We start from the raw sequence: 12,381 nt of genomic DNA, 5'->3' as shown, positions 1-12,381 counted from the left end.
GTTGAATTCTCTGCAGAGTGTTGAATTCCCTGCAGAGTGTTTGAATTCCCTGCAGAGTATCTGAATTCCCTGCAGAGAGTTTGAATTCTCTGCAGAGTGTTGAATTCCCTGCAGAGTGTTGAATTCCCTGCAGAGTATCTGAATTCCCTGCAGAGTGTTGAATTCTCTGCAGAGTGTTGAATTCCCTGCAGAGTGTTTGAATTCCCTGCAGAGTGTTTGAATTCCCTGCAGAGTGTTGAATTCCCTGCAGAGTGTTGAATTCTCTGCAGAGTGTTGAATTCCCTGCAGAGTGTTGAATTCCCTGCAGAGTATCTGAATTCCCTGCAGAGTGTTGAATTCTCTGCAGAGTGTTGAATTCCCTGCAGAGTGTTTGAATTCCCTGCAGAGTGTTTGAATTCCCTGCAGAGTGTTGAATTCTCTGCAGAGTGTTGAATTCTCTGCAGAGTGTTTGAATTCCCTGCAGAGTGTTTGAATTCCCTGCAGAGTGTTGAATTCCCTGCAGAGACTTTGAATTCTCTGCAGAGTGTTGAATTCCCTGCAGAGTGTTTGAATTCCCTGCAGAGAGTTTGAATTCTCTGCAGAGTGTTGAATTCCCTGCAGAGTGTTTGAATTCCCTGCAGAGTGTTTGAATTCCCTGCAGAGTGTTGAATTCCCTGCAGAGTGTTTGAATTCCCTGCAGAGTGTTTGAATTCCCTGCAGAGTGTTTGAATTCCCTGCAGAGTGTTGAATTCCCTGCAGAGTGTTTGAATTCCCTGCAGAGTGTTGAATTCCCTGCAGTGTTTGAATTCCCTGCAGAGTGTTGAATTCCCTGCAGAGTGTTGAATTCTCTGCAGAGTGTTGAATTCCCTGCAGTGTTTGAATTCCCTGCAGAGTGTTTGAATTCTCTGCAGAGTATCTGAATTCCCTGCAGAGTGTTGAATTCCGTGCAGAGTGTTGAATTCCCTGCAGAGTGTTTGAATTCTCTGCAGAGTGTTGAATTCCCTGCAGAGTGTTTGAATTCTCTGCAGAGTATCTGAATTCCCTGCAGAGTGTTGAATTCCCTGCAGAGTGTTGAATTCCCTGCAGAGTGTTGAATTCCCTGCAGAGTGTTGAATTCCCTGCAGAGTGTTTGAATTCTCTGCAGAGTATCTGAATTCCCTGCAGAGTGTTGAATTCCGTGCAGAGTGTTGAATTCCCTGCAGAGTGTTGAATTCCCTGCAGTGTTTGAATTCCCTGCAGAGTGTTGAATTCCCTGCAGAGTGTTGAATTCTCTGCAGAGTGTTGAATTCCCTGCAGAGTGTTTGAATTCCCTGCAGAGTATCTGAATTCCCTGCAGAGAGTTTGAATTCTCTGCAGAGTGTTGAATTCCCTGCAGAGTGTTTGAATTCCCTGCAGAGTGTTTGAATTCCCTGCAGAGTATCTGAATTCCCTGCAGAGAGTTTGAATTCTCTGCAGAGTGTTGAATTCCCTGCAGAGTGTTGAATTCCCTGCAGAGTGTTTGAATTCTCTGCAGAGTATCTGAATTCCCTGCAGAGTGTTGAATTCCCTGCAGAGTGTTTGAATTCCCTGCAGAGTGTTTGAATTCTCTGCAGAGTGTTTGAATTCTCTGCAGAGTGTTGAATTCCCTGCAGAGTGTTGAATTCTCTGCAGCGTTGAATTCCCTGCAGAGTATTTGAATTCCCTGCAGAGTGTTTGAATTCCCTGCAGAGTGTTGAGTTCCCTGCAGAGTGTTGAATTCCCTGCAGAGTGTTGAATTCCCTGCAGAGTGTTGAATTCCCTGCAGAGTGTTGAATTCTCTGCAGAGTGTTGAATTCCCTGCAGAGTGTTTGAATTCCCTGCAGAGTGTTTGAATTCTCTGCAGAGTGTTGAATTCCCTGCAGAGTGTTGAATTCTCTGCAGTGTTGAATTCCCTGCAGAGTGTTGAATTCCCTGCAGAGCGTTTGAATTCCCTGCAGAGTGTTGAATTCCCTGCAGAGTGTTTGAATTCCCTGCAGAGTGTTGAATTCTCTGCAGTGTTGAATTCCCTGCAGAGTGTTGAATTCCCTGCAGAGTGTTGAATTCCCTGCAGAGTGTTGAATTCCCTGCAGAGTGTTGAATTCCCTGCAGAGTGTTTGAATTCCCTGCAGAGTGTTGAATTCCCTGCAGAGTGTTGAGTTCCCTGAAGAGTGTTGAATTCTCTGCAGAGTGTTTGAATTCCCTGCAGAGTGTTGAATTCCCTGCAGAGTGTTGAATTCCCTGCAGAGTGTTTGAATTCCCTGCAGAGTGTTGAATTCCCTGCAGAGTGTTGAGTTCCCTGCAGAGTGTTGAATTCCCTGCAGAGTATCTGAATTCCCTGCAGAGCGTTTGAATTCCCTGCAGAGTGTTTGAATTCCCTGCAGAGTGCTGAGTTCCCTGCAGAGTGTTTGAATTCCCTGCAGAGTGTTGAATTCTCTGCAGTGTTGAATTCCCTGAAGAGTGTTGAATTCCCTGCAGAGTGTTTGAATTCCCTGCAGAGTGTTGAATTCCCTGCAGAGTGTTGAGTTCCCTGCAGAGTGTTGAATTCTCTGCAGAGTGTTTGAATTCCCTGCAGAGTGTTGAATTCCCTGCAGAGTGTTGAATTCTCTGCAGAGTGTTGAATTCCCTGCAGAGTGTTGAATTCCCTGCAGAGTGTTGAATTCCCTGCAGAGTGTTGAATTCCCTGCAGAGTGTTGAATTCCCTGCAGAGTGTTTGAATTCCCTGCAGAGTGTTGAATTCCCTGCAGAGTGTTGAATTCCCTGCAGAGTGTTTGAATTCCCTGCAGAGTGTTTGAATTCCCTGCAGAGTGTTGAATTCCCTGCAGAGTGTTGAATTCCCTGCAGAGTGTTTGAATTCCCTGCAGAGTGTTTGAATTCCCTGCAGAGTGTTTGAATTCCCTGCAGAGTGTTGAATTCCCTGCAGAGTGTTGAATTCCCTGCAGAGTGTTTGAATTCTCTGCAGAGTATCTGAATTCCCTGCAGAGTGTTGAATTCCGTGCAGAGTGTTGAATTCCCTGCAGAGTGTTGAATTCCCTGCAGTGTTTGAATTCCCTGCAGAGTGTTGAATTCCCTGCAGAGTGTTGAATTCTCTGCAGAGTGTTGAATTCCCTGCAGAGTGTTTGAATTCCCTGCAGAGTATCTGAATTCCCTGCAGAGAGTTTGAATTCTCTGCAGAGTGTTGAATTCCCTGCAGAGTGTTTGAATTCCCTGCAGAGTGTTTGAATTCCCTGCAGAGTATCTGAATTCCCTGCAGAGAGTTTGAATTCTCTGCAGAGTGTTGAATTCCCTGCAGAGTGTTGAATTCCCTGCAGAGTGTTTGAATTCTCTGCAGAGTATCTGAATTCCCTGCAGAGTGTTGAATTCCCTGCAGAGTGTTTGAATTCCCTGCAGAGTGTTTGAATTCTCTGCAGAGTGTTTGAATTCTCTGCAGAGTGTTGAATTCCCTGCAGAGTGTTGAATTCTCTGCAGTGTTGAATTCCCTGCAGAGTGTTTGAATTCCCTGCAGAGTGTTTGAATTCCCTGCAGAGTGTTGAGTTCCCTGCAGAGTGTTGAATTCCCTGCAGAGTGTTTGAATTCTCTGCAGAGTGTTGAATTCCCTGCAGAGTGTTTGAATTCCCTGCAGAGTGTTTGAATTCTCTGCAGAGTGTTGAATTCCCTGCAGAGTGTTGAATTCTCTGCAGTGTTGAATTCCCTGCAGAGTGTTGAATTCCCTGCAGAGCGTTTGAATTCCCTGCAGAGTGTTGAATTCCCTGCAGAGTGTTTGAATTCCCTGCAGAGTGTTGAATTCTCTGCAGTGTTGAATTCCCTGCAGAGTGTTGAATTCCCTGCAGAGTGTTGAATTCCCTGCAGAGTGTTGAATTCCCTGCAGAGTGTTGAATTCCCTGCAGAGTGTTTGAATTCCCTGCAGAGTGTTGAATTCCCTGCAGAGTGTTGAGTTCCCTGAAGAGTGTTGAATTCTCTGCAGAGTGTTTGAATTCCCTGCAGAGTGTTGAATTCCCTGCAGAGTGTTTGAATTCCCTGCAGAGTGTTGAATTCCCTGCAGAGTGTTGAGTTCCCTGCAGAGTGTTGAATTCCCTGCAGAGTATCTGAATTCCCTGCAGAGCGTTTGAATTCCCTGCAGAGTGTTTGAATTCCCTGCAGAGTGTTTGAATTCCCTGCAGAGTGCTGAGTTCCCTGCAGAGTGTTTGAATTCCCTGCAGAGTGTTGAATTCTCTGCAGTGTTGAATTCCCTGCAGAGTGTTGAATTCCCTGCAGAGTGTTTGAATTCCCTGCAGAGTGTTGAATTCCCTGCAGAGTGTTGAGTTCCCTGCAGAGTGTTGAATTCTCTGCAGAGTGTTTGAATTCCCTGCAGAGTGTTGAATTCCCTGCAGAGTGTTGAATTCTCTGCAGAGTGTTGAATTCCCTGCAGAGTGTTTGAATTCCCTGCAGAGTGTTTGAATTCCCTGCAGAGTGTTGAATTCCCTGCAGAGTGTTGAGTTCCCTGCAGAGTGTTGAGTTCCCTGCAGAGTGTTTGACCTCTCCCCCAGGGCAGACGTGCACCCCCGCCCCCAGGACGGGCTCCCCACCCCGAGCTCACCGGTGTCCATCTGCCAGACGTACACGGAGCCGTCGGAGCAGCCCACCACCAGGTAGTCATCGGACGGCCTCCACTTGATCACCTGGATGGGGAAGAGGTGCCGGGAGGCCAGCATGATGCACTTCTTCTCCCTGAGGCTCAGCAGACCCACGGAGTGATCGCTGGCAACAGAGCAAACGCAGTGCTGGACTCTGGCCTAGTGCAGGAAGAAAGAGAAAAGGCTTAGTCATAATTCAGAGTTAGTATTAAAAACATTTCCCCTGCTGGGAAATGGCCAAAAGCCTCTTTAATGCTCAAAACTCAGGCACCTACATCCATGCTCAAACTCACTTAGGTCACTGGCAACAGAATTCCCTGATCAGAAATTCTCTTTGCACATCATGAAGAGAAAATGGGTATTAAATGGGTAAGCAAACCCCAGAGTTTTCAATCAATGACTTTGTCAATCAATGAGCTAAGTTTCAAAAGGTAAAACTGTCTCTAAACCCTATTGTAACAGGTTTAATAAAGCCCCTATTTTTCCACCTTTACAGAATTAAAGCATGGTGTTAGAAACCATAAATAACAGAAAAATGAAGCTCTTTTTTGTGCAGGAGCTGGGTCAGTGACACATCCCCTGGATTCCCTTTCTGAAGGAGCACTGAGGTGCTGGAAGGGTTTATCCCAGAGAACTCACACTGCAGTTTTCTGGTGGAACCAGCAGCTGGGTGATCTCTCCGCCGTGCACACAGAAGATGTGTTTCATCTCTCCCGAGAAGATATCCCAGATGATGACGGAGAAATCCACCCCCCCTGAGATGAGGTACCTCTGGTCGTAGCGGGAGGACACCTGGTGAGGGTACAGCAAGCACGTCACCTTGTTCCGGTGGCCTCGCAGCGTCCGGTGCGGGGGCCAGCCTGGGGGAAAGAGAGGAAAAACAGCAATTCACCAGACAATCCACTCCCAGGAGTTTGTCCTGCAACGCAGAGCCCCAAACCACGAATATAATGTTACATGGAACCCACAAATCCAACAGCAGCCCAAGCACAGCACACGGGTCCCACCAGGAACCCTGGCAGGTTTTCCCCACTGAGACTTCTACTGGCACGCCAGCAGTGCCAGGAGCAATCCTGGACAAGACAGGAGAAGCTCCCTTGCCTTATCTTGGGATATCCTTGGGATGCTCCTGCACCCCAAAACATCCAAACTGAGCTCGCTGGGTGAACAGCTGAAGGGATGCCAGCACAGAGAGCTGCTGCAGCTTTGTGGGGCTCCTGCTGCTCCAGGAACAATCCTGGACAAGACAGGAGTGCTCCCTTGCCTTATCTTTGCTCCTGCACCCCAAAACCTCTGCAGAAATACCCAAAATGACCTCGCAGGGTGAACAGCTGAAGGGATGCCAGCACAGAGAGGTGCTGCAGATTTCTGGGGTTCCTGCTCCCTGTGCTGTACCTTGGTGCTCCCCCTGCAGCAGCTGCACTGTGGCAGTCTGCGTGCTCCCTGTGCCGTACCTCGGCGCAGCATGTGCTCCCCCTGCAGCAGCTGCACTGTGGCAGTCTGTGTGCTCCCTGTGCCGTACCTCGGCGCAGCATGTGCTCCCCCTGCAGCAGCTGCACTGTGGCAGTCTGCGTGCTCCCTGTGCTGTACCTCGGCGCAGCATGTGCTCCCCCTGCACTGTGGCAGTCTGTGTGCTCCCTGTGCCGTACCTCGGCGCAGCATGTGCTCCCCTGCAGCAGCTGCACTGTGGCAGTCTGTGTGCTCCCTGTGCCGTACCTCGGCGCAGCATGTGCTCCCCTGCACTGTGGCAGTCTGTGTGCTCCCTGTGCCGTACCTCGGCGCAGCATGTGCTCCCCTGCACTGTGGCAGTCTGTGTGCTCCCTGTGCCGTACCTCGGCGCAGCATGTGCTCCCCTGCAGCAGCTGCACTGTGGCAGTCTGTGTGCTCCCTGTGCCGTACCTCGGCGCAGCATGTGCTCCCCTGCACTGTGGCAGTCTGTGTGCTCCCTGTGCCGTACCTCGGCGCAGCATGTGCTCCCCTGCAGCAGCTGCACTGTGGCAGTCTGTGTGCTCCCTGTGCCGTACCTCGGCGCAGCATGTGCTCCCCCTGCAGCAGCTGCACTGTGGCAGTCTGTGTGCTCCCTGTGCCGTACCTCGGCGCAGCATGTGCTCCCCTGCACTGTGGCAGTCTGTGTGCTCCCTGTGCCGTACCTCGGCGCAGCATGTGCTCCCCCTGCAGCAGCTGCACTGTGGCAGTCTGTGTGCTCCCTGTGCCGTACCTCGGCGCAGCATGTGCTCCCCCTGCACTGTGGCAGTCTGTGTGCTCCCTGTGCCGTACCTCGGCGCAGCATGTGCTCCCCTGCAGCAGCTGCACTGTGGCAGTCTGTGTGCTCCCTGTGCCGTACCTCGGCGCAGCATGTGCTCCCCTGCAGCAGCTGCACTGTGGCAGTCTGTGTGCTGCCTGTGCCGTACCTCGGCGCAGCATGTGCTCCCCTGCAGCAGCTGCACTGTGGCAGTCTGTGTGCTCCCTGTGCCGTACCTCGGCGCAGCATGTGCTCCCCCTGCAGCAGCTGCACGATGGCAGTCTGCGTGGCCGGCACGATGACGATGCTGCCGTCCTCGCGGCCGCAGGCCAGCCGCCCGTGGGCCGGCATGTAGACGCTGGCGGTGACGCGCAGCGGCTCGCTGGCGTTGGCCACCATGCTCAGCTGGTCGATGATGCCCGCGGGCCGCGGGCTCAGCTGGTCAAAGGCCTCCTGCAGGGACCTGGACGTGGCTGTCTGCAGGCCTGGGGGAGAGGGGAAACGCCAGGGCTGAGCTGGAATTGGAGGTTTAAGGTCTCCCCAACCCACCGAGGGATTCTCTGCTGGGAATGAAGTCACCACAAGGATGACGCTAATTAAGATTTTGGTAAGATGAAGGCACTACAAGTCCTGCAAGGAGGTAACAATTAACCCCACTCCATGGGAGAACCAGCACGGATTTATCAGCACAAGCACAGGAAGATGTGGCTGTGAATCAGGTACCTTTTGCACCCTCCTGCTGCTCCAGGGCGTCGGGCACGCTCCAGATGCACAGCCTCCCCGAGGAGTCCCCTTGGATCAACAGCCTGTAGGGAAACTCCCTCTGGCCGCAGAAGAAGCGAGTCACTGGAGGACATATCAGGAGCTGTTGGAGAGAGAAGGAACAACCTCAGGCCACGCACACAGCACGTGCCCAGCCCCAGGCTTCCTGCCTTCCAAAGCAGGACAGAACCCAGCACAGCCCCCCAAAAAGCTCCAGAGATGCACCTGCTTCTCTGCTCTGTCCAGCACGCTGTACAGCAAAGGAGGAATCAGGTTCTCCACCGCCTTCCCCACGTCCCTGCGGAATGAGTCACTGGCTGGGAGGCAGCTGGGGGCAGCAACAAAGAGAGGAGATGATGAATTTATAATCATGGAGTTCCTTGCATTTACAGAGTGATTCCTACAGCAGGACTCGGCTGCTGCTCCCACCCTCATGCTCTGATGAGGGGAGGGCAAGGAAGGAGCTCCCACATGGTTTATGGGGGAATATTCAAGATAAAACTCTCTCTCTACCCAGAACAAACACATCTGCACACCATAAAGGTGTCAGAAAGAAAGTCTGTGATTTTACACTCGTCATTTTTAACCTCTTTGATGCCAAATTTTGAATTCATTTTATAGCTTTACATTTACATGCCTTCCCTTACTGGACCGATATTTCAGAGGTTCTTCAATAAGTTCAATTCAAATCAATCAAAAACTAAATAAAGTGGGTATTTTTCTGTTGAGTACCTGGCCGGTAACTTATAGATGAAACTTTGTCCATCCTCTGTCCACACAATCACTTTATCAGCTGCCACAAAGTCCCCACCAGTCCAGGTCTGCTCATTCTCACTGGGCACTGAACATAAGAGGGAATAATCTCCAGCATCAAAGACCTGAGAGGAAACAGGAACAAAGGCTGTTGTTATTAACCAATTAACACATTAAAATGCCCAAGGTTTGGGTTCAGTATCGCAGCATCATGGAATGGTTTGGGCTGGAGAAGACCTTAAGGGCCATCTTGTTCCAAACCTGCGCCGCGGGCAGAGATTTGGATTAAATACCTAGAAATACATTAAATTATGTGTATTTACGTTAAAAACATGCATATTTCAATGCAGAGGTAGACTGGGAGTGCCTGCATCTGGATGTTTCCACGTGGTTTAGGGGAGGTTGCTGAGGGAGGAGGCCCCAGCTCGTGCCTTACCCTCCAGTACTTGGAGCACACGAGCAGGAGCGAGCGCTGCGTGAAGGCGCAGAAGGAAATGCTCTGGCAGTTCTCGCAGTAGATGGGCTTGGACTCCTCCTCAAACACCGGCGTGGTGTCCTGAGCAAACACAAGAGCACTCAGCCCCCTGCTCCCTGCTCCCACGGCGCTCAGCAGCGTGCCAGGGCCCTCCTGGGCTCATTTCTGGGAAAACCCAAACCCCCGGAGCGGGTTTGACTCCAAGCTCTCCTAAGCAGGTCTGCAGGAGCACCTGGGGTCCTCTCTGGGCACTGGAGTCCCCAGGCTCCCTGGCAGCACAGATTGGTGCTGCTCACCTTGCAGGAAGCTGGAGCGAAGCAGATCCCACTCCCAAAGAGAAAGTGATTTTTCCTTAATTGATAAATGTATTTTACAAGAGGTTTCTGTGAGACCTGCCCTGAGACCTGGGGCAAATCTCCTTTTATTCATTAGTACCCAAGAAATGCCAAAGGACAGGGAGCTGGAGATAATCCCATACAATGAATATTCCTAAAAATGGTACGGTGTGCTCAGCACAATATTAACCCAAATCACTATACGGTACGAATTTAAAAAAAAAGAGTTGGAAAAATTGGAAATCGGTTCTCTGAGAAGTATTAGGAATTCTGGTGGCCACTTAAATCAGTAAAGGAGAATTCAGTCAGTTATTTTGCACTGGCAAAGGAGAAAATATCAGCAGCACAGTATCAGGAACAGACCCCTCCACCCCACTAACCCAGCAGGCTGTGCCTACCTGCATGCGACTGACTTCCGAGGTGATGATCCAGACCTTCAGGATGCCAGTCACGGACACAGCCACCACAGTGTCCTCTGGGAACACAAAACGAGCCTGAGGCACAGAGCTCCTCACCTGTGCACATCTGACACAAATGAAACCCTGACCCCAGCATTCCCGGGGCGTTTGCTTCCAAATGGGATGGTAGTGTGAGGATGGAACAAGGAATAAGTGAAAGGCACTAGCAGGAAAGCCTTCCAGATTCCAGTTGTGCCAGCAATTTATTTGTTGTGGGGATAAGAGCTGAGCTTTCCCACGCCGGGATTTTGGGAATGCCCAGTTTACAACTGTCACACAAGAGAGAAGTCCTTTAGTCAGGATTTTCTCCTCAGTGTTCCCCAAACCTCTCAGGAATTCCACAACAGAACACCCCAACAAGACACTTGTCTGCCAGGAATTGAATCAACACCAGCGAGCAGACCCAGCCCAGGCTGTGCTCAGGTGGCACTTCAGCCCGTGCCAGCAGGATTCCCAGAGCACCTGTGCTGCCCCTGGACCCCTGGCAGTGCCCGAGGCCAGGCTGGCAGGCCTGGGAGCAGCTGGCACAGTGGAAGTGTCCCTGCCACCACAAACAATCACCTTGTGTCCTGTTGGAGCGGATGATGGCCATGGAGCTGATCCAGTCGGGAGAGATCTTGGATATCAGCGAGTAAAGCACCTCCAGGCTGGTTGCATCCACCACCAGGATTTCAGGATAATGCCCGTGGCACAGGAGCCTCCCTTCCCGCTGCGTGCCGACCGTGAACTGATAGAACTGCAGGGTGGGAGCAGGCCGAGCTCAGAGCCCAGCAGGACGGGCACGGAGCCCTGCTGGCCCCGAGGAGCCCCTCCCAGCCCTGCTGTGCTGTGCCAGCGCTCACCTGGATGCCCGTGTGTGCACAGGCCAGCTTGGTGAACTCGATGCAGCGCCCGTCGTTCACATCCCACAGGCACATCTCCCTGCAACACAGGGCACCCATGGGAAACAGGCTGCATCGCACCCCTCACACCAGGGAGCCTCACTTGGGCTGGATTGGGGCACGTGTGTTTAGAGAAACCCAAAATCAGCCGGGCTTTCCAGCCCTCCTAAACCCACACAACCTCCTGCTCCCTATGACACAACCTGCAGGTTTGTAATATTACACACAATTGAGCAGCTATCACCCCCTTTACAGTGCTTTCTAATTTAAAACTTCAAACTTCATCAGAACAGAATCTGTAAGGTGTTTTCTCCTTTCCCTCATACAGATAAATTCCTGAGGAAAGAACACATTTTGGTTTTAAACCCAATGGGAGGAGATTACTTAGTCCTGAAGGTGGAAATTCTAAATTTTGACACATTCTCCCCTCAAATTCCTTGCTGAAAGGTTATTTAGGCAAATAATTCCTTAGTTTTTGTGGATAAAAAATCTCTGTCTATTTGGAGTTCAATTGCACAAGAAATCCTTCCTGCTTCTACCACTTAACTGCTGCTCTCTGATTAATAAATAAAACCAATCAAAAAGTAAAATGTATTTGCTGAGGAATTTTCTCTTGAGGATAAAAATCAAAGCCAGCGTTGAATATATGGAGAAACTGGGCACAAATTGCCATTATTGCAGTTCTGTACATAATAAACACTGAGAAACTCACCCACTCTCTGATGCACTCACTATATATTGCTTTTCACTGGAAGCTGAGGCCTTGGACAAACAAGTAACCGAGGCTGTATGACCAAAGAGCAGAGCTCTGGGATTGATCTGGGAGGAAGGAAACAAAACAGGGAGCCAAAATCACACAGATGACCGGAATATCCATATCCCAGCTTTCTACTTCACGTGTTATATAAGCATTAATATGTGCACACACGTTTAATTAACACAGCAGTGGATGGATCATCTTGGAAGACTTTCTGCTTCACACAGGAATAAGAATTTTTGGGGAAAAAGCATTTTGCAAACTCCTCTCAATACAAATCAGGAGCTGAATTTGGCTCAATTCAATTTAAATTGAGTTTGGCTGAATGGAAAAGATTGTGCTGCACATTAAGAGCTTCCCCATAAAATAAGGGGAGACCTCAGAGCCCCTTCCAGTGCCAAAAGGGGCTCCAAGAGAGCAGGGAATGGAGTTCCAGGAAAAGGGGGAATATCCAGATGGGAGATTGGGAAGGAACTCCTTTTCACAGCACAATATTAAACAGCTCAACCATAAAACAACTGCTTTAGAGTAGCTCCAAGAGATTGGATTGAGTTTAAAAAGCTTCCCACAGGAGCAGCAAGGAAGCCCAAGAGCCGTAACAGCTCTGCCAGCGCTGTGGGCAGGGCGGAGCGTGGGGAGAGGCAGGACAGGCCGAGGGGATGCCTCCATTACCTGCAGGTCGGGACCCAGGTCCCAGAGGCAGATCTGCCCGTCGTGGCAGCCGGTGACGATGACGGAGCCATCCACGAGCAGCAGGGAGGACACGCAGTGGGTCGGGGCGCGCCGGCCCCACAGCACGATGGGCAGCACCAGGCTGTTCCCGGCCATGGCCGCCGAGCGCCTGCAATCCCGACAGCGCAGCAACGTCAGCCACGTCCCAGCCTGCCCCCTTCCCTCGTGGTTTTGCCATCTTTTCCCCTCATGTTTCTACCATCTTGTCCCATCCTGGCTCTGCCGTTCTGTCCCCTCATGGCTCCTGCCCTTTTTTCCCCCTCAGGTTTCCTGCTCTTTTCCCCTCATGTTTCCTGCCCTTTTCCCCTCACGTTTTTGCCTTCTTTTTCCCTCATCTTTCCTGCTCTGTTTCCCTCATGTTTTTGCCATATTTTTGCCTCACATTTCCTGCTCTTTTTTC

The 12,381-nt window shown here is 50.7% G+C and overlaps 1 protein-coding gene across 1 annotated transcript in view; it reads right to left on the bottom strand.

Moving 5' to 3' along the window:
* Window positions 1-12,381, bottom strand: part of LOC135289206 (WD repeat-containing protein 7) — a 56,865-nt gene that overhangs the window by 39,827 nt on the left and 4,657 nt on the right. Inside the window, exons 2-13 of the mRNA XM_064402629.1 lie at window positions 11,922-12,090; window positions 11,205-11,311; window positions 10,454-10,532; window positions 10,173-10,347; window positions 9,552-9,628; window positions 8,780-8,899; window positions 8,323-8,468; window positions 7,816-7,918; window positions 7,552-7,693; window positions 7,065-7,313; window positions 5,226-5,446; window positions 4,550-4,745 (exon numbers count right to left, since the gene is read on the bottom strand). Coding sequence (XP_064258699.1) covers window positions 4,550-4,745; window positions 5,226-5,446; window positions 7,065-7,313; window positions 7,552-7,693; window positions 7,816-7,918; window positions 8,323-8,468; window positions 8,780-8,899; window positions 9,552-9,628; window positions 10,173-10,347; window positions 10,454-10,532; window positions 11,205-11,311; window positions 11,922-12,077 — 1,771 coding nt within the window. The 5' untranslated portion in view covers window positions 12,078-12,090. The remainder of the gene's footprint in view (window positions 1-4,549; window positions 4,746-5,225; window positions 5,447-7,064; window positions 7,314-7,551; window positions 7,694-7,815; window positions 7,919-8,322; window positions 8,469-8,779; window positions 8,900-9,551; window positions 9,629-10,172; window positions 10,348-10,453; window positions 10,533-11,204; window positions 11,312-11,921; window positions 12,091-12,381) is intronic.

The sequence above is a fragment of the Passer domesticus genome, chromosome Z, assembly GCF_036417665.1.
Source record: "Passer domesticus isolate bPasDom1 chromosome Z, bPasDom1.hap1, whole genome shotgun sequence".
Lineage (NCBI taxonomy): Eukaryota > Metazoa > Chordata > Aves > Passeriformes > Passeridae > Passer > Passer domesticus.
This window is presented reverse-complemented; position numbering and strand designations above follow the sequence as displayed.